Source organism: Parus major, chromosome 1A (assembly GCF_001522545.3).
Source record: "Parus major isolate Abel chromosome 1A, Parus_major1.1, whole genome shotgun sequence".
Classification (NCBI taxonomy): domain Eukaryota; kingdom Metazoa; phylum Chordata; class Aves; order Passeriformes; family Paridae; genus Parus; species Parus major.
Window position 1 is genome coordinate 60,771,576 of NC_031773.1, and position 25,281 is coordinate 60,796,856.

General features: G+C 39.2%; 1 protein-coding gene across 1 annotated transcript in view; it reads right to left on the reverse strand.

The window, feature by feature from the left end:
* The window catches only part of LOC117243679 (anoctamin-2-like), a 40,699-nt gene that overhangs the window by 5,144 nt on the left and 10,274 nt on the right, over positions 1 to 25,281 (reverse strand). Inside the window, exons 3-9 of the mRNA XM_033514712.1 lie at positions 24,948 to 25,059; positions 23,688 to 23,745; positions 22,729 to 22,829; positions 14,656 to 14,804; positions 6,742 to 6,894; positions 6,580 to 6,632; positions 4,433 to 4,614 (exon numbers count right to left, since the gene is read on the reverse strand). Coding sequence (XP_033370603.1) covers positions 4,433 to 4,614; positions 6,580 to 6,632; positions 6,742 to 6,894; positions 14,656 to 14,804; positions 22,729 to 22,829; positions 23,688 to 23,745; positions 24,948 to 25,059 — 808 coding nt within the window. The remainder of the gene's footprint in view (positions 1 to 4,432; positions 4,615 to 6,579; positions 6,633 to 6,741; positions 6,895 to 14,655; positions 14,805 to 22,728; positions 22,830 to 23,687; positions 23,746 to 24,947; positions 25,060 to 25,281) is intronic.

The window sequence follows — 25,281 nt, forward strand, 5'->3', positions numbered from 1 at the left end:
AGAGAGAAAGAGAGAAAGAGAGAAAGAGAGAAAGAGAGAAAGAGAGAAAGAGAGAAAGAGAGAAAGAGAGAAAGAGAGAAAGAGAGAAAGAAAGAAAGAAAGAAGAAAGAAAGAAAGAAAGAAAGAAAGAAAGAGAAAGAAAGAAAGAAAGAAAGAAAGAAAGAAAGAAAGAAAGAAAGAAAGAAAGAAAGAAAGAAAGAAAGAAAGGAAAGATGGAAACCAAAAAAAAAGATAGTGACAAATTGAAGGCAGTTCAGGAGAACAGTACAAGGACTGAGGAGACTGACTGAGAAGATTAAAGAGCAGCACATGTATTGCTCCACTTTGGTAAGTAACAGCCACAGTTGGACATGATAACCATGCACAAAATCGTGCCCTCAGGACTAAAAGGGATAATTTAGTGCTGTTCCCAGTGTTTGACTAGGAGTAATGGGATGAAATTAAGAAAGGGAAAATCTGTTTTGAATACCACAAAACCCATCCTGACAGTAAGATTCATTAGACTGTGCAAAAGTCTCCGTTGGGGGATAATGGAGAAGGTTCATATATATAATCTGTCAGCTTCAGTTTGCAGGTGTGCTTGCCAAAATTACCTTCAGGTTCTACCCACATAGTTTTGCATGTTAAATTACACATTTGCAATCCACGTATCACCTACATCCTGCCGCTCCCCACCCCCAAGAAACAGTCTGGAATGCTGCATGTGATTCTGTGCTGCAGTTTCTGCAGACAAAGGACACAAGTACAGCCCACAGGAAGAAGCAGACCACTTTAAAGTGCGGGCTGTGTTAATTTAGGGAAGAACTCCCTGGGCTGTGTTAGCTCCTGGATGGTTTTGTTCAGCAGTGCATGCACAGGTCCTGTCTCAGGATTTCTGTGCTCATCCTGCACTGCCAGATCCCCCTTCTGGAACTTTTCTGGACATTGTGGACTCCCACATGTTGCTCGAATCTGTAAAAGTGCTACATCAAGAGCCAAAGTCCCTTGAACTTCATCTGCTTAAAAATCAAAGCCAAGGAAAACCACTGAGTTTCTTGTGGACTTTTCTGACCACTATAAATCAATTCCAGTCTTGAAATGGAGCCCAGGTTCACCTGGAAGGGTCACCAACTGTGGTGAGTTTTCCATTTAATGCATTCTGAGCTTCACAAACAATGTAAGTACTGCAAAACATCAGACCCCTTGGAAATCTCACCTGGCTCAGCTGGGAATCACACTGCTTGTGATCCCTGAACCTACACTAAACAGAACACGTGTAAATGATTTATGGTGAAGGAAAATGTTGCCAGAGCTATAGATGAGGTAGCTGGGCCTCACCCCCACCTCCTTTTATAATTATTTTCTGGCATGTGGGACCTTTTCTAACCCCTACATTCTACAGGTGATTTCTTTTTTACAAATACTATCTTTTCAGCTCAAGAAGCATTTGGACACTACCCTCAGGTGTGATTTTTTGGGTCTTCTGTGCAGGGTCAGGATTTGAAGATCCTTGTGGGTCCCTTCCAACTCAGGATATTCTATGACTCTCTGATTCCCTCACCTTTTCAATGCTTCACTCTTAAAATATTTGATTCAGCAGGTATGGTAAGAACAGCAATCAACCAGTGCTGCAAAGACTATTGTGTTTCCAAAATAGCAAGCATGTAATTCCACTTTAATTCCACTGAAAAAGAACAAGAATATGTAGTGGTCAACGTGGTTGAAGAATAGAGCACAGGAAAGTTATAAGAACAGAAAAATGTGCACTGAAAGTAGAGAATTGTAGGGGAAGGGAAGCTGGGTAGAGAGAGCCACAGAACACTTGGACAAATGTGAACTGAAGCCAGAGCTAAGACGAAGATGTTAATGTATTTCAAAAGTTGATTGTATGGGGGAAAAAAAAGACTGGTAAAAAAACCAAATCAAACTATATATATTGGTGGAACTTCAAATCAGTCCAAATGTGCAAATCTATTCCATTTCCTTCATCAGCTGATGAAGGAAATTGAATAGATTTGAAAAGAAATTGGGAAAAACATCCAGAATCACAGAATCAGCAGTGAAGGAATATATAAAAATTAGTCAGAGAAAAATGTTAGCATCCATAACTGACCATTAGGAATAGATGAGATGAATCCCATGACATGAAGAAAGTAAATTCAGAGAGACTTTATAAAATTGCTGAATGTTGGAGCAGACATGTTAAAGCCCCTTGAATGACTCTGTATCTGCTGCTTCCTTATTTCAGTGTGACCAGCAATTTTGTATATACTCCATTATCATACAAGGCTACAAGGATCAAAAGGGAAAAAACAATAAAAATATCCCATATCTTAGCAAGATTTGCTTCTAATTTGCCTTCAGCTATACAAATGCCACTTTTCCCTGAAAAAAAGTAAAATTACAACTAATATTGTGCATCAGAACAGCTTTACAGCAACCTTTATTTGGAAGCAGTGCCAAAGAGTTCACAGCACTGTAGAAAATGCTGCTCTAAATATTTGAAGAATGTAGTCTGTGTGTTCAATGGCAGAGTTGTTTCTGGCGTGTTACAGCTATTTTTAAGATACCTTAATCTCTGGCAATGCCCATAAGGAGCAAAATGCAGCCTCATTGCAACCACATTTATCTCCAGAGGTCACAGAAATCTAAGAATAAGAGAGGTCATCTTGTTCCCAATGCATTTGCCAGAAACAGAAACACAGATTTTATTTCCAGCTTGAGGGGCAGTGTTTGGTTGCCTGTCTCTTGGGACACAAGTTAGAGACCCCATACTTTATCACAGTGATAGTTCTGTCCAAAGCTGAGATTCTGATAAGATTCAAATGAGAAAGATGATAATGAGAAACACTGTGGATGTTGACATCTTTTCCCAAATGTTTCCTGATAACAGAAGAGAAATGATCCCATAGTTCTGTCTCGCTCAGACTAACACATGGTCAAACATTATTTTTTTTCTTCTTCTCAGTCTCTTAGAAGGTATCATCAGGCAGGGACCACTTTTGTACCCAGTGTAGATGATTCTCTCCTCCCAGTATCTGGGCTCCGTTGAGTATTTGGCTGTGTATGACCATACTAATGTGAGGAGTGCCTTTCACACCTGTTGCTAATGCACATATTTCCAAGCACAACAGCACTTAAACAGCTATAAACAGAGGCCAGTGGCTGACACAAGGTAAAAAGCAGCATTGTAAAAGCAGCAAAATCACAGTGAAGTGGATCAATATGCTTGTTGAAGGAAAACACAGGCAAATTTAGGGGTAAAAAATTAAAAAGTACTAGAAATTGAGGGTGCAAAAGCATTTCACAGACTTACAAATCTAAAAGTTCGGAGATGTTGCATATTCTAACAGGGAATATTTTGCTAACAACTCCCAGCAGCAGAAAGGGCGAATTGCAGAGCTCTCATGCTTACAAGCTGCTTAAAATTTAGGAGGGGCACCCATCTATCCTGTGCTGAAGTCAAGGTGAGAATGTAGGTATCCCCAAAGGCATTCCCAACAGCACTGCCATAGAGAGACAGATTTCTCTCCCTATTTACCCTGCTTCTGATGAAGAAACTAGGATGTGCCATTTTTGTGGGTTATAGTTGGGCAAGGTATGTACCTCACTTAAAATCAGTGAGATATACTGCACTTCAAAGCAAAGGAGAGAAAACCTCTGTACATTAAGGCTCTCCTTAAATAAATGAAAGAGGAACTTTTATAATTATTTTGTGCAGAGACCAAGCACAGGGTGATTTCGAGGGAGTCAAAAAGGAAGGTGAGACAGGCTGTTGAATATAACACTGACCCAAAGAACCTCAGTTTTGAACAGCTGGGGGTTGTAATGCCTGAAACCAGCTCTTCAAATTTCTGCATATTATTATAAAAGAACAAAGTCAGTTTGAAATCTGGAGCCATATTAGTGATTTCTCATGCAAACTCCATGGGTATCTGGTATTTGGGACATATTTTAAAGGAAGTTGAGCCTTGTTTCCCCAGTCTGAAAAGATAAACCTGAAATAGAAGACGTGTAGATGGCAACTGGTGCAGGTTTTAAAGATGGGCATAATATATTGAAAACCCATATCTCAGCAAGTGAGGACTGAATTTAATAAAGACAGAGAAAGCCTGGTCCTAATCACTGGGTGTCCATTTAAAAAAAAACATTATTTTTAATTAAATCTATATCTTTCAGTAAAGAAAGTGTTAGTTTGCTTTTTTCTTTGGCACAAGTCAGTCTAAATTGTTTATTTTGCCTTTTAATGCCCTGAAAAAACCCTTTTGAAGACCTTGTAACACAGTGAGAATACTCTAAAAGCTGTACTTCCAAACCCACATTTTCAAACATACATGAATATTGCTGAATACATGACCATATAAGTGAATTTTATCAATTCCCACTTTGAAAAATGACATAAGAGCCAAGGAAATTCCCTTGACTGTGCAAACTGCCCTTGCAAATACTTTACCTGCAGAATGAAACCTCCTGTGCAAACAAGGAGTTTTCTGGCTGTGTCCCAGCCTTGAGCTGGCTGACATTGAAGTACGAGAGGGTGTGATTGATGAAGCCATGCATGGTTCCATTCTGGCTGTATGCATATTGATACATAAGGCGTGGGATGAAATCAGAGGTGACAGCAATGACAAAAGCCTGAGAGATGGAAAAATAAAAAAAATCAAACTAACAACCAAACAACAGCATTGTGAATCTGTGTCTCCAGGTTAGTTAATTCAGGGGAAAAATTTCATGTTCAGGTAAACTTAGAGTGATGGTGAAGGGAGAGTTATAAGGCCAGAATTGGTACAGAACATATAAATGCACAGTGTAAACCCGTATATAATATATGTAATAAAACTGCTCTGTCCCTCCAAGGGAAGGCTCAGCTAGGGAAGTAGCAAAGGTAACTAACCGACTGTCCATTGCTCCAATTCTTTTCATTTCTGGAGCCATTAGGAGGTTTATCACAAGTTTAAAAAACACCTACAACAAACTTATTAACCAGTTGGTATAATATGGCCTATATTTTGATGTAGTTACACCAAACAATGCCCATTTTCCCCTCAGCATCAGGATTCACACATCTCACATGGGGGATATTAAACACTAAACATTTGATACATGCTGGTATTAAACCTCATGAGACTGGTATCCCATAAAACTGGTGTAATTGTGGAGGCAATCGATCACAGAATATCAATAAGAATTCCTCTGATTTCTGCTCTGGATGCACTCCTATTGGAGCAGGTCCAGGGAAGGCCATGAAGATGGTCAGAGGGCTGGAGCCCCTGTGCTGTAGAGACACGCCAAGAGAATTGGGATTGTTCAGTCTAGAAAAGAGAAGGATTTGGGAGGAGACTTTAGAACCCCTTCCAGTGCCTGAAGAGACTCTAAGAGACCTGGAGAGGGACTTTTGACAGGGGCCTGGACTGACAGAACAAGAGGGAATAGAATCAAACCGACACACAGGAGGTTTAGATTAGATATTAGGAAAAAAATGTTCCCTGTGAGGGTGCTGAGGCCCTGGCACAGGCTTCCCAGAGCAGCTGTGTCTGTCCCATCCCTGGAAGTGTTCCAGGCCAAGTTGTATGGGGCTTTGAGCAACCTGGAATAGTGGAAGGTGTCGCTGCCCATGGCAGGGGCCTTGGAATGGGATGGTCTTTAATGTCCCATCCAACCCCAACCATTCTATGATCCTATGATGATTTAAAATTGTATTTTGCTAAATAATAATTTCCTGTGTCAGTATTATCCAGATGGAGAAGTAGAATTGGGCATTCAGTGTTTGGGGTTTTTTTCAAACAGGTATGCACATATTTATATTTCTTTCAAGAAAATGTATCTAACTCATACTTTAATGGAATCCCCAGGAAATAAAAATTTCTAGAGTTCGATCAAGACAGGAAATAATCAAGGATCATAAATCTGCAAAGTGTATTCAGAGAAAAACAAGAGACTGCAGAGTTTTTATCCTCCAGCGTAGCTCAGTGCTGGACAGCTGAAATCTGTGCCTGACAGTGAGATTACGGGGATGTACGGGGTTCCACAGATTTCCTACCTTAATTCCTGGAAACTGGAGAGCCATGAGTGAACAATGCTCCACCCAAGTGAAACAACACTGTCCCTCTGGCAGCTTTGGAGTGCTGTGTTGTTGTGCTAGAAGCTATTTTATTAAAGAAATTGCATAACAACCCCTCCACAAGTTCTCCCTTCCATAGTAAAAATTACCTCCCTTTCTAAAGAGCTTTGACATCTTTAATATCTCTGGTATCATCCCATGACCTTAAAGGTATTTTCCAACATAAATGATTCTATGAGTTTATGATCTGTAAGTTAAAAACTCACTAGAAACTATTAGGATGAAAGTCCTAGGGCATGAGATTTTTTTATCTTAAAGCGTATACAGGGAAATTTTACTTAGAGAGTACATAAAGCACAATAAACATAACGTATCTGTATTCTGTTGTATTTGAGCAATTGAGAAAATTAGATGCCACTTTTAAATTATGTTGAAGGGACAATGAAATATAAAATATTATAAAGAATTTTAAATTACGTTGAAGGAACAGTATAAGCTCCCAAGATCATGGTTAGAAATTGGTATAACCAAACACTTACATTAATCATCACTGAAAGCTTTCCAATACAACTCAAGATGTTATACCAAATACCTGTAAGTGAAAGAAGAAAACTTATTCATTATTCATTATAATGGGTTCATTATAAATTTTCTTTGTATTTTTGGTCTAATCTTCACTACAGTGCTCTTTCATTACTCACCTATATCTTTTTCTCTCACTGTGTCTGGCCTCCTCAGCTCAGTAACAAATTTTTTTGCATCAAGACGAACCTCAATGATGTTGTTCAGAAGAGCAAAGACAGGGGCCAGAGGGAAGGAGGCAACAAAGAGTGTGACAAAGCCAAATTGGATAACTGGGGGAAAAAAAAGAAACGTTTTTTGATAGCTTCTGAAGGGAGCAGCAAATTGTTAATGAGCTTTGTGCATTACCAACCCCATAAAATTCTACTTCCCAGTTTGGTCCCAGAAATAAATATCCCAGAATAGGGCTATGAAAAGACAAAAGTTTGTCACTATGCTTTATGAGTGTTTCCAATAAAGCCTCAAGTTGCTAGCACAAGCACAAGCCAAAGGAAAATAAATTTAATAAAGGACAAAGGGTTCAGAGTCTATTTTTCTGCATTTGCACATAATTAACTGATTAGTCCATGCTGCTTCTTTCCTGTGCTTTTCTCTGTAAGGAAAATTATACACAATCAACTAAAAGAAGAAAATCTACAAGGTGCCACTATTTCTTCCAGCTTCCTTTGAAAAACTTGGTGGCAGCCTGTGAAAAGCAAGAACAGAAGTGTCTCTGTGGATGCAGGTGCCAGTGGTGCTGTGCAGCACTTTGATCCCTCCTTTTGTCACTGATATCCTCCAAGTTTAGAAATACTACTGTTTAAATCTGAATGAAGGTGAATTTTATATAAATATATATAAAAATAAATATATTAAACTAATAAATGTGACTGTGATCTACATCTCAGAGTTTAAAAAATATTAGCATAGAAAAAGTATTGGTGTGTTTAAATGCCATATTTACTGTGACATCTTTTTTGGCAAATTCCTGTATAAGTTCTCATATATAATATATATATATATATATATATATACACACTATATAAATATATACTATATATATACACTGTATATATACTATAAATATATACAATATATACTATAAATATATACTATATATTTACTGTATTTTATACTTTAAAATATTTTCCTTCAGCACTGTTGTCACAACCTACAACTAACTCTTGAAACAGTTTTCCCCAGGACCTTCTCACATACACTTTTTTTTTTTGTGTACAGGTTGCAATTCATCTGATATTTCCTCTTTCTCATCTCAGGAACAATAAAGTAAAATATCTGTATATCAATTATTATTATCATTACTATATACTATTTTTAGTATATACTATATCTATTATATATATTATATTATTATCATTAATATATACTATTATTATTATTATATGGCCTTTAGATTTTCATTCTTATTGTTTTTTTCTGAGATAAAGTGTATACACTAAGATGGAGTTTTTTCAAAACACACAACATCCTACTTTTGAAATCATACTTTCCTGACTATTTTATGTTCAGAGTCAGGAAAAGGAATTAACAAGGAAATAAAGCCAGATATTAAAGTAACAAAAACAGTTCCTCCAAAACTGTGAAATTTCTAGAAAAATACATAGCCCCAAGATATGCCTTATTTGTTTCTAAGTGAATTTAGCAGGAATACAGCTGGGAGGATTCTGTAAAAAGATAAAATGAAAAGGAAAAAAAAATAAAATGTTTGCAATGCTTTAAGAACAAACCACACACACATTTGCTTTGATGTTGTTTGTAGCCTCTTCATTCATTGTCTGGGAAAATGCAGTTAAAATTTTTTTTCAAGTTCATGAAAAAATGTTCAAGGTATGCAAAGGACTTCTGGATAATTGTGTAAATATGTCTTCATAGAAAACTGTGCCAGAAGTGTTTGTGTGGCCATCTTGAAATCTCTTCAACCTTCTCAACTCCTTCTTATGAAAGTGTAAATGATGCAAAAAGCAGGCAAAAAAGCAATCCCAAAGCCAAAACCAGAATTTAGATGGCTTCACATAACAAATTAGCAAACAATCATTAAATGGAGGAGTCTTTGAACAGCCTCAGCAATTCACAGGTACTTGTTGAGTGTGATCAGTGTTTCTCAAAACAAACCTGAACAGATTACAAAGAGAGGTATTGCTGTCCAGATCCTAGGAGGAATCTTTTCTCAGTATCCTGGAGTTCTGTGGATGCCTGTCTGGTCACACTGGAAATATTTACACTACTTTTAGGACACTCACACTCTTCCTTAAAGGACAGCTGACACCAAGTCATCCCTTTTTTGGCTGAAAAACTTGATGGCAACCCTTAAATACCCTTTTTTACATTTATGTTTATGCCATAAGGTCTCCATACAAAGCTGTTCATGTACATGGAAAAGGCTAAAGAGACCTGTGCCCGGAGCTGGACTGTTTCATAGTTTTCCTACTCCCCTGGTAAGCCAGTCTGAAGAAAAGAGAGATGAAAATTCCACATGCTCATGGCACAAGCTAGGAAATAAAACAATTGAAGGTTGGGTGTTGTGGAAAGTCAGCTACATGAGAAATATCGTCTTGGGCATCCAAACATGACCCTGGATGTGCTGTCACTGACACAAAGCCTACTTCTGATGAGGAAAAAAGCCCAAACCACGCACTAGTGGTGCTCTTACTGTCTGAGTTGAGCAGGAAAGAGGCCAAGGGCTCAGAGCCAGCCCTTCAGTTTCACAACCCCTGATGCCACATCTGCAATACCTCATCCAGCCTCCGGCCGAGACAAAAACTCTGAAGGACAAACATCATCCAAAGAAGTGTCTCAGGTCACAGCCCTTCTCAGAAGTCAGATCTTCACAGAAACTGTCCAGGGCCTGAGCAGAACCTGAGTACAACAACACACCCTGTCCCTCCAAGTCTGGCCTCCAAGTTACGACTAAGAGCACAAATCAGAGCTTTTAAATTATGGATCTGGAGGGTGGTAGCTGCTGTTCTTGTGTAAGGGATATAGAATCAGTCCTCAGCAGAAAACCCTCCATGGTGTGGATCACTCAGGTTCTACAAGTTTTACCTGTTCAGTAGTGTGAGGAACCCAAGTGTCTTTTACCTCAAAGCCTCGTCTAAGACAAGGTATTTATTTATGATTCTGTTGCTTTTTTTTCTTTCTTCTTTATCAATAATATTTGTCATAAGATCATGTGTTACTAAAAGTAAACAGTGGAAAAATCACTTCTGTGCTAAGCAACTTTCCAAATCCTAGGAAGAAACTTTTTGATATACAGTCAGACCTGGGTGAAAAACTAAGGAAAAGGTGTAATTTATAACTCTTCTGTATTAAATGTATGTAACAAGCCTACACACAACCACCAATGGTATTTTCAAAACCATCCTCATTATAGAGATTATAGAAAAATGCAGTTTTCTCTTCAGTGATTTTTTTTTTTCTTTTTCTGCCTCACACATTGCCTTTTTTGATGGCTTTTCCTGCTTTAGGGGAAATTCTTCCAAACCGCTCAGATTAATCCTTATAGTAGTCAGTAGCTACAGACATGGGATCTGATCATTTTCTTCCTATGCCATTGTTTTTAAACAGAAGTTGGATGATGAAACCTTTTATTATTACTTTATCTTGAGGAAGAAAGTTTTTAATCAATTGCCACATGAAGCCTGGACTCCTAGAGGGGTTAGGCCAGAGAAGGGAAGACCAAATGAAATAGGAATCTGAAAATCATTGCTGATTTCAGTTTCTTCTCAAGGAAACACAAGTGGTATAAATTTCAGACATTCATGTGCATCATTTTGCTCTTGGAGCCAATTTAATAAAGTTTCTTCCATTAGCAATATTTATTGCTACTCTAAACATCATTTTACAGCATCTTACATCAAATTTCTTGCCAACTTCTATCACTGCAGGCCAGTTACACATGATGCAAACTTGCTGCCATGTGGAAGAGGAAACTGCTGTACATGCTACCTACTTTGGGAATGCACACAGTATGGTATATTGGCCTGGGTCAAAAGTCTTCACACAGTTTTGGAAGCAGGAATTGCTAAGGACAAATTAGACACATGTTGACAGTGATAATTTATGTTTCAGGATTACTTGAGAAAAATTTTCTGATCACTGAAATGTTTTAAGAGTGTATCCACTAAGAAATGCAGGAATATGTCAATTAATAATATCAAAACAGGCAGTCATCAGAAATGTCACTGATTTGTCACAAGTCAAATCTTTGTGCAGAAGTGCTATTGACAGCCAAAGCCTACACCACAAAAAAGTTCAGCACAGTCTGCTGGTGAAATCAGATTCAAAGACCCTAAAAAATTAATCTTGCTACCCATAGAATCATTTGGGTTGGAAGAGACATTTAAATGTCATCTTCCCCAAACCCATGCATAAGCAGAGATTTTCAACTAGATCCTGTTGCTCAGAGCTTCATCCAACCTGACCTGGAATGTTTCCAAGGATGGGGAATCCACCACATCTCTGGGCAACCTATGCCAGTGTTTCACAATCCTCATTGTAAAAAAATTCCTTCTTATAGCTAACCTAATTTGTTGGCATGGACTACAGTGACTGGTATTTTGCAGAAACAAATTCCAGTGAACAGAGTCACATTTCCCAAATCGGAAAATAGAGGAGGTTAAAAAATAACCAGTAAATCTTGCTATTTCTATGAACCTACCATGGTTGTAATGAGGGCAGGGGTATGAGAGTGAGAAAGTCAAAGTCTCTCTAAGGCTTCAGGATTGTTAGAATAAGAAAAAGAACTAAAAAGAAAACAGCTTTGAAATGGACATCCCAGAATTTAAGTGGGGTACTGATCATCAAAAATTCCTTTACTTGTGGTGCATCATGCTGTAAAACACATCCTGAGACTGTTCCAAACCCTCTCCCTCAGAGAAGTACTGCCTTAATGGGATTAATTTGCTTCATAACAAAGTGCAAAGAGAATGTGTGATTCGCCATGTGTGGAGTGGGCCAGACTCCAGGTTTTGACAGAAATCAGTAAAAGAGAGCGGATATATGGATAGAAAAAAAGCAAGAACTGCCTGTGATTAGGGTACAGCCTAATGAATGATACACCTGGAGGCAAGAGTCTTAGCTAAGGATGTTATCCATCCTCAAAAGTAGGAGCATCCTGGCAGGACAAACCTGAATGTAGAGACTACTCATACTTGTATACATAATCTGCCTGCTTTTGCATGAAACCCCATCATCATCTGCATGGGGAAACCCAAAGGCTGCAGCAAGCCCCATGTGCAGTTCTTCCTTCAGCTGCTTCATTCCAGATTGCCACTGATGCCTGAGGGAGGTTGCCTGAGTAAATCAGTGTGAAAACTAAGAACGAAGTTCTGAAACAGCAGCCAGATTTCTCTCTTTTCCTTAATATCACATCTCTTCTTACATTCCAGTAGCCTTGCCTTTTTAAGCAATTCAGGATAAAAAAACCTATCTTCCTCTGGCCTTCTGGATTGCTTCCCTTCCCACTGTCCCCAACTCAAAATTAGAGAAATAGGTGAATAATCTGCTGAGCTGCCTCTTGCAGCGTGATGCCCTTGACAACAATCCCAGCTGACAGGTTGAGTGCTGAGCTGCACCAAGTGCTTCCTGCCAGTGTGGATGGTCTGAGCAGTGGATCTGACAGCTGAGAGCAGGGACGTGGACCCAGGGCAGCAACCAGGGTTGGGGAGGTGCAGCTTGGCTTTCATCTGCCACACGAGTGTCTACAAATCCCATAGGCAGGGCACAGCTTGGCACACTGTGAGGCTTCTCCACTTGGGAAGCTTATCCTCCTGTTTTAAGCAAAGGTTTAGATCAATAATTCACCCATTCATTTTCCCTGAATTATCCCCGAGTGGGTGCGGGCTGAGGCGCTCGCCATGGTTTATAATCCCAGCAAAAGGGACTGATCTAAATCACAGGCTCAGTGTCCAGTGATTTACAACATCAATACCTTAAACCCTGATACTACAAGTCAGAACCATGGAATAGAATCAGAATATCCCAAGTAGGAAGGGAACCATTGAACTCCAACTCCTGGCCCTGCACAGGACAGCCCAAGAATCCCACCATGTTCCTGAAAGCATTGTCCAAACTCTGGCAAGCTTGGGGTTGGGACCACTCCCTGGAACAGGAACCCCCCAAACCATAACAGACTGTGGTGATACTTCTGCATTTCTTTTTTTTTTTTTTTATAAACACATTAACCTACTCATTTTAGTGGCCATGATTTGACTCATCTTGGCAACTTCAACAATTTGCTCCTAAAATTAAAAAACCCAAACAGTTCCCTAAGGGACAGCATAACAAATGGCTAAACATGGGAGCTTCAAGAGGTATTCTGAAGTTGAAACACAGGTAAGGAAAACCCCACTGTAGGTTTTATTCATTGAAGGACAGACTACTGACCTGCTTCTTTTCTGAACAGGTGGCCTTAGATGAACCCATAAAACAAATTTGACATTTTGGAAATTTTGTTCAAACTTGCAGCATCAACAGCAAACTCAAGCAATGCTGACAAACATCACACCAGTATGTATTTGTTACTGGTAACTAAAGGCCCTTGTCCTTAGACCTAACCAAGAAATCTGGGTTGTTAAAATACAGATATTTCTGAGTTATTCCTAAGCATAATTTTTTTTTTACAGGGAAAAAGTGTCTATGCTTTTTCACCATTGTTTAATTTCAAAAACTTCTAAGAGGCTTGCTTAAAGTTTACAGGAAGAAAAATCATCTTGGGCTGAAGTACTTAATGGAAAACAATCAGATATTTTTTCAACAAAGTATCATCATGTGCAGAAGGGGATGGAGTAATAGCAGTGGCAACACAGACAGATCCTAAGGTGAGTTTGAACAGTTGAGAGGGAAATAATGGGAGGTGACGGATTGTTGATGGCACTACAGAGGGCAAGGTTGGCATGCTAAACATATTAATAAGACATCCTCAAATCTGCCATCATGTGAAATACCTCATATACACTTACACATTTATAGATTTACATAAATCTACCATTCTATACATTTTCACGTACTAAATTTTAAATTATAAATTATATCTACAAACCAAGATTGTATAGAGAGATAAACCATATATGTATTTAATATTTTTGCCATAAAATGTGTTCCCCTTTAGATATTTTGAGAATCATGACTTGTTAAAACAGGAGTTGCCACATTCAATATTTAAGAGATTTCTGGTTTTAGACACCATGCCCACTGTGCTTCTCCCTGAATTCTTGTGTGTCCTAAAGCTTGGGTTTGCCTGGATTATTTCTGTCCTTTCTACTCCCCCACCCACAGCATTCCTGCTTTCTCCTTCCCTGCCTCTCCAGGGTATACTCATGAAGCAGCCACAGGGCTGTGCTGCCCAGTAGAAGAAAAACATGGAGACACTGCAGTGAATCCACTGGAAAGCCATTAAGATAGTTAAGGGATCAAAGGACCTGACGAACAAGGAGAAGCTGAGACCACTGGGATTGCTGTACCACAGGAAAGGAAGATTCAGGGGGTCTTACCCATGTGGCAGGTTGGAGAAGACAGAGCTAAAACCTTCTCAAGGGCACCCAGTGAAAGGACAAGAGCACCAGTGGAAATTTAGGCAGTGCAATTTAAACATTAAAAAATCCTTCATGTAAGGGTGATCAAATACTGGAAAAGTTGTTTAGTCTCCAGCCCTGGAAATACTCAAAACCCAACTGGACAAGTCTCTGAGCAACATCCTCTAGCTGACCCTGCTTTCAGCAGGAGGCTGGATCAGATGATCTCCAGAGATCCCTCCTCACTATAGCTATTGATTCTGTGGCCAAATAGTTTCTATGCACTTTACTCAGCTAGGAACACTGGAATCTGACATCAGAAGTACTGCCAGATACTGGGATTCATGATTATTTCTCTGTTGGCACTATGGTAGTCTCATAGCCCTGGTGGCTCACATGGAATTTCTGCAAACTACAAGTGCTGGGGTATTTTTTCCCCCCTTCTCATGACCACCCCTAAGATGCAGTCCTATGTAAAGCTGTGGTTATTGCGGAAAAGGAAAGGAAATTCTGAAAACTTACTCATTTCCATGTATTCTGGAGTCAGTCCAGTGAAAGGTTCCAAGATGTAGTCAAGATCCCATTGCTGAGGGTCCTTTGATTGGTTGGTGTCCATTTCCTTTAGCTCAGTTCTTTCATCCTTCAGTTTCCTGAACAGCTTCTTGAGCTTTCTGAGGAACAAAAGTTCAGACTGAACTAAGTCTGGTTTTGTTTTGGTTTTGGTTTTTTTTTTCCCTAAAAGATTTGGCTCAATTCTTTGCACAGCAACACAAAACTAATCTTGTGTGCATCACAGGGCAAGTTTACACCACCCTGGGAAGTTCTGATGTTGTTTATTGATAGGTACAAGCTACTGGAGTTGAATCTAGTACTTTATAATATTTTTCCTCTCTAGATGTATATTCCTTCCCAAAGATCCTTGGACCTAAGTAACATTAGTAATTAGTGCTTTCAAGAACAACATAGTGAGCACCTCTCCTCTTAACAAAATACAAAATGTAAGGGTTTCATTCCACATTTCTACTACAGGCACACTTTTATCTCATTATAAAAATTAGGAACTTCCAGTATAATATAATTTTAAGGAAAAAATTACCAGACATTCATGGGTTGCCCAGAGAAGCTGTGGTTACCCCATCCCTGGAAATGTTCAGTGCCAGGTTGGATGGGACTCTAAGAAACCTGGGATAGTGGAAGGTGTCCCTGCCCATGGCAGAAACTTGGAACTGGATGAGCTGCAAGGTCCCTTCCAACCTAGGCAATTTTGTGATTATGGGATGTTTCCAAACAAAGAGGGTGCAAGAATGTACTGACAGTAGAAACAGCAGTATCAAACACTGTCCCACTGAGATGGGGATACAAACTTAATGACACTGACAAATAAATTAGAGTAAAATGAATAATTTCTAGATGAAGAGTAAAGTTTTCCCTATGTCCCCTCCCTGCTGTGGAGGAAGGCCAGCCCTCGGAAGGGCTTCCACCTTGAAGATCTGTCCCCTAAGATAAAAGAAAACTACTTAGTCATGGTGACTAAACTGTGGACTCCTTCCTGCTTTGGCACTCCATGTTATCTCCTTGTAAACTATTGGTTACTTTATCCCTGTCTTAAACCATTGGTCCTTTTCCCAGTTCTCCCCTTCCTATAAAACTCCAGCTTTTTCCCAGTTCAGGGGAAGACTGTCACTGGCCCCCTTTCCTGAAGCCTGCCCATAAAGGACTCTGTGGAATGCTACACAGCCTCCTCTCTCTCGTCCCTGCGTCAGCTGGGGTAACCCATGAGCTGAGCTGATCACTACAAGAGCTGAAATCACATCTAAAAGAGCTAATCACTTGAAGCCTCAGGCTGAGCTCATAGGGGTTACCCCCGGCTGGAAACTGCCTGAGACCCCTGGATGGCCATTCCTTGCAGGACCCCTATCCGGGAAGTCTGTGGCGGTGGCTGGGGGTCAGACTGACCCCTGAACCGGCTGCAACACCCTGCCAATGACATTTTAAATACATATGCATCAGCAACTTCGTGCTATTTTACACACTCAGAAATTCCCATGGAAAACAACAGTAGAATGAGGTATTTATTAGCAAAATATAGTTGAATTAAAAGAAATAGCCAGATTTATACTTACTGCATATCTTTCTTTTGCAGATGATATTTATCTTCCACAGAAACATACAGCACTATTTTACAGCTCTTCACATATGTGCCATGAATGGAAATCCAGACTAATTCCAGTGATGTTTTGCCAGTAATGTAAGCAGGGCTCTCCCACAAACTCTTCCCCCACAGCTTGTGATAAACCCTTTGAATCGTAGGTGTGTGGCCTGGATACAGGAATATTTGAGGGAAGGGGTTTTCCTTTGGACCTCCAGGGAAGCAGAACTACTTTCCTGGACCCTGACTTCAGTAGCAGGGCAAGACTGAGAAACAAAAGCTGGCAAACACAATAAAGGCTTTGCTGTGTGGGTTTATTGCTTCATTCCCAACTTTACATTGAACCATGGGATCACTGTGTTCCCACAATGACTGAGGAATTTCTGCACCTACCAGTGTTTACAGGACCCATTCCATTTCATCACCAGTATGGAGGAATTGGGGATTGGAAGATACTCTTTAAACAGGTCTAGATTGCATCAAGCCCTCTCAGATCCTGGATCATAAATCTTCAAAAATCAACAGGACAACTCCAGCTTTTGTTTGAGGTGGAAGGAAGATGTAATTCACAAGTCTGATGGTAATATCATTGGTACTATGGCATTGCTGCTACCCAGGACACTCAGATTACACAGTTTTAATGAAAGGGCAGGGCAAATTTAAAATGCTTCCCAAGACAGAACTAGATAAATCCTTATGAAGACATTAACCTCCTACATCATGCAAACTCAGCCATTTCAAGACACTAAAATTCCCTTTCTCTTCCTCTGCCTTTACGGCATCCAAAGGAACTTATCTGTGACAGAGGTGATATACCATTCAGAGGGTAGGAGGCTGGGGTAGGATTTAAAGCAATCACAGAACTCCCAGGATGCTCTTCCAGTATATCCCAATTAATTTCCTAATGTGAGGGACTCTCAGAGGATGGTGAACAATAAGTTCAAGACAGTGCTGATTTCTGTTCCAATGAAATGATACGAGCTGTAAATGTTCCTCACACTTCCACGGGCAGATGAGAGTGCTGATCATCTCATTGTCATGGTGCAGCAGCAGCTTAGATAAAATTTGGGTGTTTTTAGATGTGAAATCTGTGCACATCTGATCTAATCCTTCAACTACAGCACCACAGAATCCAGTTCTGGAGGTTAACACACACACACCTCCCAGGAGAACCCAGTAACTAAAACAATTATTATTGTTTTTAATGTTTATTTGAGAATACACCAAATCCAGGGCTCAGTTGCTCAGAATAATTTTTAATTTTTCATCTGGTTATCTCTAAGTCAGGGATGAGGAACAGCACCTTTAACCATTTGGAGTTCAGCTTTGAAGAGTGTCTGTATGCTTATTTTTATGTATTTTTTTGAAAGATCAACTGACTGAAAGCAAGCCAAACCAATTATTTCCAATTTTCCACCAAAAAAAAAAAAAAGTACCTTTGTGTCATATTCCAAGCACATGAAGTTTGAAACCAAGCAGAAATGTGTCAGAAAGTTAAAGGAACAGAGAGAAGGGATTTGCAGGGTGTTATTCTCCAGCTACACAGCAATAGGGCAATTAAAATGAGTTTTGCAGAACTCTATGTCTGTACTTATGATTGTGATGCTAAAACTGAGTATGCTTTTTAAATGTCTTTGTTTGAAGCCTGTTTCTTAATTAACCAGATCAGTGTTTTTAAAGAAGATTGGCAGAAAAAGAGTTCTTTTAGCTTCTGATTTGTTCCTGCCAGCCAGCTCCCCACACTGAGGAAGAGGTAGGTTTGGCCATTCAGGATGAGTGTCCCAGAAGCTTTGTACAGAAGAGGCTCATGCAGCAGTTTCATGACTCCACAGATCTGGGCAAAGAGGGAAAATTGTGGAGATGTAGAATAGACATTATTTCTGGTCCTTTTGCCAGGGAATGTCAAAAAGCAAGGTGCATCATTAAGAGATTGAGCAGCATGTGAGAAGAATGAATGCAGGATGAGAGGGAAAGAAAATTAACAGGTTTTTGTATCTAGGCTGTATCTCGAGCAGTTAAAAATGACACTGCAGCTTCTCACAGGGGATTTGCATCAAATGCTTGTGTTAGGTAAGAGGTGGGAACATGATTGAATTATGCTGATTGTAATTCCCAGTATAACCAATGAGCACTGCATTATGCACGTTAACAAGCATCTGAAGTGAGCATAAAATCACTACAGCCCCACCTGCCAATAACCCTCAAGCTGTTGCGAATAAATATGATTAAAAGAGAAAAATCAAGCTCCAAGTGATCCTGGCTGGGATGTAAGCACATGGTGATTAGATAAAGGCTCCTTTTTAAAAATCAGAAAGATGATTCAACAGTTTCTCTATTGGTGCTGTAAGAAGGAGCAGCTGGATTTGTGGGATCTAGGGGAAAGAATGATGATGACTTGGGAAAAATGAGAAATTTGTGGAATGAGAGAGTGGAATGGATAGAGGCTGAAGAGGTGGGGCATCCGGAGGGAAGGTTGAAAGAGGACAGATGGAGGAAAATGTCTTTGTTGGAACAAGCATTTACGTCTTCAGTGGATGTACAATTGGGATTGTTCAGCCTGAAGAAAAAAGGCTCCACAGGGCTTTAAGTGAGCCTTCCAGTGCCTGAAGGGAACCCACAGGAAAGATGGAGAGATACTATTGGCAAGGGATGGAGTGTGGGAAAAGGGGGAATGGCTTCATACTGACAGAGAGCAGGTTTACACGGGATATTGTGAAGAAATTCCTTTCTGTGAGGATGGTGAAGCCCTGGCACAGGTTGCCCAGAGCAGCTGTGGCTGCCCCATGCCTGGAAGTGTCCAAGCCCAGGTTGGATGGGGCTCTGAGCAATCTGGGCTAGTGGAAGGTGGCCCTGCCCATGGCAGGAGCTTGTAACTGAGAGGTCTTAAAGGCTCCTTCCAGACCAAACCATTCTGTGACTCCATGATTCTATGAATACTTGCTAGAACTTGCTAGAGATGCATGCAGAGGTTTTACATGAAAAGACAGAAAGCCACTAGAACCCAGCTGCCAGCTGATTATTTATAACAGGTGGGTTTTTAAATCCCTCCTTTCAGTTGATGCTTTTTGATCTGTAGGATAATGAAAAAAGGTGCAGCGAGAAAGCTAAACAGACAAGATTCTTAGGTTGAGTAGCTGGAGCACCTGTATCTGGAGAAAAGGAAGAGCAGTGCCCCAGACTCTTGTGTCCTTGCCTGTAATTTTCTTTCCTGCTTTAGGGAAGGGACACTGAAGATCCAGGCTTTCCTTCAGTCACATTCCTACAGTCTGTTCACATCTCACATTCACCATCACAAGAAGAAGGCACTGGGAGAACAAAAGTATCTAAATTTCTTGTTCTTCCACAAATTTTTGGTACAGCCATGCTTCCTTAGCACACTCAGATATCCCAGAACCTACAGAAGTTTTAGTTGTGTTTGGGGTTTATTGGTTTTGCAATCAGAGGAAAACAACAATAAAAGATGGGAAAAACAAAAAGGAAAAAAACCACCATCCAAACCTCTAATTAAGAATAATTTAGTAAAGGTGAAAAACAACATAAGAAATAATAGCTATGAAGGGGTGCCCTTAAATGGATTTTACTAACTACTTGTTAGTAAAACAAAGAACTCTTTGTTCTCATTAAGCATATTTAAGTATATTTTGAAGGAAGTGATGGAAATTGATGCTGAATAAAAGGGCCACAACCATGGCCTCAGTAAATTCAATAGTTTTGCTATTCACTTCAATAGGCCAGGATTTCACCCTAAGGGTTTAGCATCAAGGTCAAAGACAGAGAGTAATAAAATAACCACATGGATGGGTTTTTTTCAATAAGTTCGAAAAAAACCAGAACTAAATAAAAAGGGTCTTAAAAGAACTCTGGGTTAAGGCTTTCAAGCCCTGCAGCCTTTTAGGGTCAATTCCTGTGGCAACAGTAAAAGAATGATGGTATGTGACACATCTGAGTGAACTGTGGCATATTTACATCTGTTAAACTTGTGAATTCCAGGACCACAGAACATACATTTTAGTTCAAGAGGGCTTAGTTTTCTATAATTCAAATCTTGTTGTATTTACCTAGCTGGTTTGCTATTGCTGGATGAAGAAATTAAAAAAAGAAATCATACAAGGTTTAGGAGACCATCAATTACATTTTTCATAGCTGTGGCAGCAGTTTATAGAGAAACATTGAAGGGAAAAGCAAGGATGCCTCCCCCATGACCCCAAAAAATGCATGACTGCCATCTGAAGTTTCCCTCATCACCCAGTACTGACCACAGATAAAGCAGAATGAAGACATGGAAAGATGCTTTCCAATTATTTCCAGTTTGGGGTTCTAGGAACATAAAGGATGTCTGTTGCTTGCAAACTTACTCTATCATTTACTTAGCGGTATTTTTTGAGGAGAAAGAGAAGAAAATGGGATTTGTGATTTCTGCAAATCAACTAAAATGCCTTGGGTTTTCTGGTGAATTAAATCAAAAGGTTTCCTGGAAAAAACCTTGAAATTCTGAGATTTCAGTGAGGAAGAAAACTTTTTTGTAAGTGCCATCAGATTAACTCAGCAGAGAGGTGTTTCCCTGTTACAGATGTACAGGGGACAGCATCAGATTCTGAGCATCAAATCACTATTTATGATATCCTCTTCTGTCTCTCCATATGGAGAAGGCTGGTGGCAGGACCAGGACTCTGCCAACAGTGAAAATATAGGGAGCCAATGGAAGAATCTATATTATTTACCCAGACTCTCGGTCCCTCTAAAGAGGCACAAGGCAAGAGAGGATGAAAAATTCAGCTTCTGGTACCCTTAAGAATCCAGCCCAAACCAGTATAGTGGTCCATACAGGAACAGAAGGATAGTTCTGATCTAATTAAGTGCTCAGTGATTCTTCTGGTGCAAACAGGTCCAGGGAGAAGGGCCATGCCCTACAGATACACACGATTTTCTTGGGAATGCAGACAAGCAAAGGAAAAGCAGATAAGTTTATTCCAGGATGACAAGATAGCTTTGTGACTGAAATGAGATATTTATCTAGGAAATGGAGGAGGAAAGTATGTTTGATTTTAAACAGTTTTGAAAATTGAGGCCACCACTGTTTGTTGGCTGAAGGGTGGGGGAGCAGATCTGAGGGAGAAAAATGGGATGGAATTACCGCATTCTTGCACTGAAGGGAGGGAAATGAAAAATAATTAGACATGACTTTCTGTTTGGACTGGATCAGTCCATGCTTTCATGAGTCAAAAATAATAAATATAGTATTTGTAACATCATAAAATCCCCTGTAAAAAAGTCCAGTAGCAGTAAGTTTTTTGGAAGACGAGAAACAAATTACAGTAGGTTTACACTGAGAAAGCTTTAAGCCTTCAACATGTCAGATATTTTGGGAATGATTTACCACCCTTTTCTCAAAATAAAATGTAAACTCAATGAGATGCAGACAGAAAACAGGCCTCCTATTGAACTTTGACACAAGAATAATGAAACCATCCATAATCTACATCTGATTTGTTTGGGAATTTTTTTTCTCTCTATTTAAATTCCTTGCAAGAAAAAAAAAATAAAAAAAAATAAAAAAGGTTCTTGCTGAGAAAAGGGAGGAAAAGGCCTCATTTGAAATATATTTCATATATTTTAAGAATCCCTCCTCTTGATTTCTAGTTACCATCTCCATGGCCTTATGGGATGTGACCTAAAAGCTACTGACACCAGAGTTGGAAGATTCTGCCTCATTTCAGTGGAGCTGAGATGTCTAAACCAGACATTTCATTTCCAGCATTTCACGGGCCACTTCTACCACAAAGCAAACCTCCCAAGAGGCAGGAGCAGGACTTTGTCAGTGGATCCCCAGTGCCTGAAGATCCCCTTGGCACTGGTGACAGACAGGGAAAGTTTTCCTGCTGTATTTGTAGCAGGGGACTGCACATTGTAGCAGCCTGTGGCAGAAAGGCACTAAGCTGTCAGTGTCTCTGCTTGCTCCAGGATCATCACAGAATGATATAAAGGCACCTTGGAAACATGTGGATTTCATCTGTAAACCCATAAAATAGTCATAGATCAAGTAATAGATTTTAACACCTTTTATGGCCTATTGCTTTCCCCCACACTATCTCCCCTCCACTTTGTGCTAATTTGTATTCAATGCTGCTGTCCTGAGAGCTTCTCTGAAACTTCCCAAGAGATCAATCATACCTTGCCTGTTTTCCCTGGTTTCTAAAATTAATTTAAATCAATTATTTCATATATTCCATCATTTTCTTTAAGCTATTTAGTGAAGATATAGCCAATTATTCAATATAAAATACAACCAAATCATTTCACCACAATCAAAAACGTGATCCATCATCACATTCAATTAGAATCCACTGAAGGCAGTGGCAAAAGTCCCATTTAGCTGAATAAAGATCAAGTCTTTGATTTATTGTGCCACAGGAATAAAGCATAATTGAAAAGGCTGGGATACGTACGGGATTCCAATTTCAAAGAGATTATTTTGAATCAGTTGCTTTCCAAGCATGATGATACTCAGCTGAATGCAGAGTTCCATCAGACACCCTCCTGGAGCACACTGAAATGAAACAAAAAATTAAAAAGATTGTGAAGGAATTAAGATAATTTATTTTAAAATATCCATCTGAGAGAGCTGCCAGTGCCTTCATTGTGCCCACTGTCCCTGTCACCAATTTGTGCAGGATCATGGAGCTCATAGATCACTGCAAATCTGTGCTTGACAACGTATTTCATCTCCACTCATAAAACTGCATTATGGAAAATATGCAGAGCTCTGAAACAACTCCTGTGCCCTGGGGCTCCTATATTTCCTTTAAAAATATTTACTATATAATCAATGTAATAAACATAATGCAGGATCACCAATACTCTTCCAACCTGATATCTCCCAGGGGGGAAAGAAAACCATCAATCTTGCAAAAAAATTTACATCAGCTTTATTGTCAAACCTTGAGTACATCTCTCAGCTTTCAAGGGAATACCCACATCAATCCCCTTCATGAGGGATTTTTTAAAAAAAAAGACATTTATAGGTTTAGCACAAAATGGGTCCAGGATTTTAAGCTATTAAAATTGCCAAGCATCCAGTGACCTACAGAATGGGAAGTCAGATTCACACTGCCTGAAGGGCTCAACCAAATCATGGAATGTTTGTGCCTTAGCACCCAGTTTTAAAGCACAGAATGGTAAAGCTTTCTAAGACAGACCATGAAATAGTCAAAACTGCAGAAAGAAAGAACATACAGTTGCCTTAGATGGAAACCCTGGGTTTTACCTGGTCAAGTTGAAGATTTAATCTCTTGTTTTAATATGGGTTTTCCATATTTCCCCTGTTGTCTGTAGTCTGCTGAACACTGTGCACATACTTCTTTGTGTAAAGGTTTTTATTTGTAATTTGAATTTCGTATGTACTTACCTCTTCCATCCTATAACCTTCAAACACATACACATAACGACCAGGACGGCCAACAAATCTGAAAGCAATAAGAATATATAAACTAGTATAAAAACAGAAAATAAGCTAATTTGGACACCATGATTTAATATGCAAGCACAAAAATAAGTTAACTGTGAAATCAAGATTATTCATTTGTATTAGCCAAAATATTTCAGAAGTAGCTTCTTCAATGTGAATTTTCAAGGGCTCAGCACCTATCCAGCTTCGATTATTTCAAAGCAATAGGCCTCTACAAATGGTTTTCTACTACATCCGGATAAAGTAATTTTAATAAAATATTTTTCAGTGCTGAAACAATATGATAATAAACCCCCTCACTTGATTAGAGATGGCAAACCTGGGGACACATATCCTATTTCACATTCTCTTACATGTGAATAATGCCCTGAATGGAATTATCTGCATATCTATACACCAAGGCTCTTCTGGCTACACCAGGATAAACAATGATATTGACTTCATTCTAACCATACAACACAGAAATCTTGTCAAAAAAGAGAGAGTTTGGTGACTTTTTTTCACTGGTGTCTTAAAATATTTGCAACCTCTAGCTAAATGCATGATTAATCCTCAAATGAAAGGTGCTGGACAGGATTAGTAAAGAGCAGAGATTAACAAACTTTACAGCCCCTAAAAGGAAAAGCAAAATGGTAGGAAACAGAATCCAGAGGATGTTTTAAACATTTCTTGCCAAAGTTTTAGCAAGGAATCATTTTAAGCTTCCCACTCAAAAGCATGTGGATGACTGGGTCCCAAAAGACACGGATTCTGAGCCCATAGGAAGTCACACTTATTTAGCACGACAGCTGAATAGCTTTTTGGTCAATCACTTCATTTGCCAGTTGACTGTAACTATTTCTTAATTTGATATGGGAGAATAATGCAAAATAATGAGAAAGTAATAGAAGAAAGAGTTCCATAATTTTAAATGAAACAGGAAGACCTTTCTTTGCTGAATGATGCTTCAAGGAAAATTTGCTGAACTGTGGAAAGTTAATGCCAGTAAGCACCACCATTCATTATAAAAACAAGACCTTTTTTAAATACTAAAATGAATTATTAACTTTAGATAACCCTGTCAATGATATTTTTTCAGAGCTGTCAAGGATGACCAGTCCCAGACCTTTGTGCCCATTTTTAAACACAGATCCACTAATATAGACACATGCATAAAAATGCATACACAAAAATATATAATGTAAAGTATATTTATCCTACCTTCCTTTAAAAAAGGCAACATAAAAAATTGATGCATAAGAATTCACAAACTTCAGTAGGAATGCCTTCAAAATCAGTCTTTCCTCAAAATTTTTCTCTGTTTTTGGTATTTCTGGGGGGAAAAAAAGAAAACCAGAGAACTGAATCAGTAAGTACAGAAAAGTCCCTGAATGCCCATATACTAAAAATAAAACAAACCAAACTTCAAACTTTGGGCTTATATTAATTTTTCTTTTGTACCTCTAATTTGTATCAAAGCCACTAGGTCTGTCACTGAGTCTTGATTTCCAGAGATACTCAATTCCACAAAGTAAAAGAATAAATTACTTTGTTG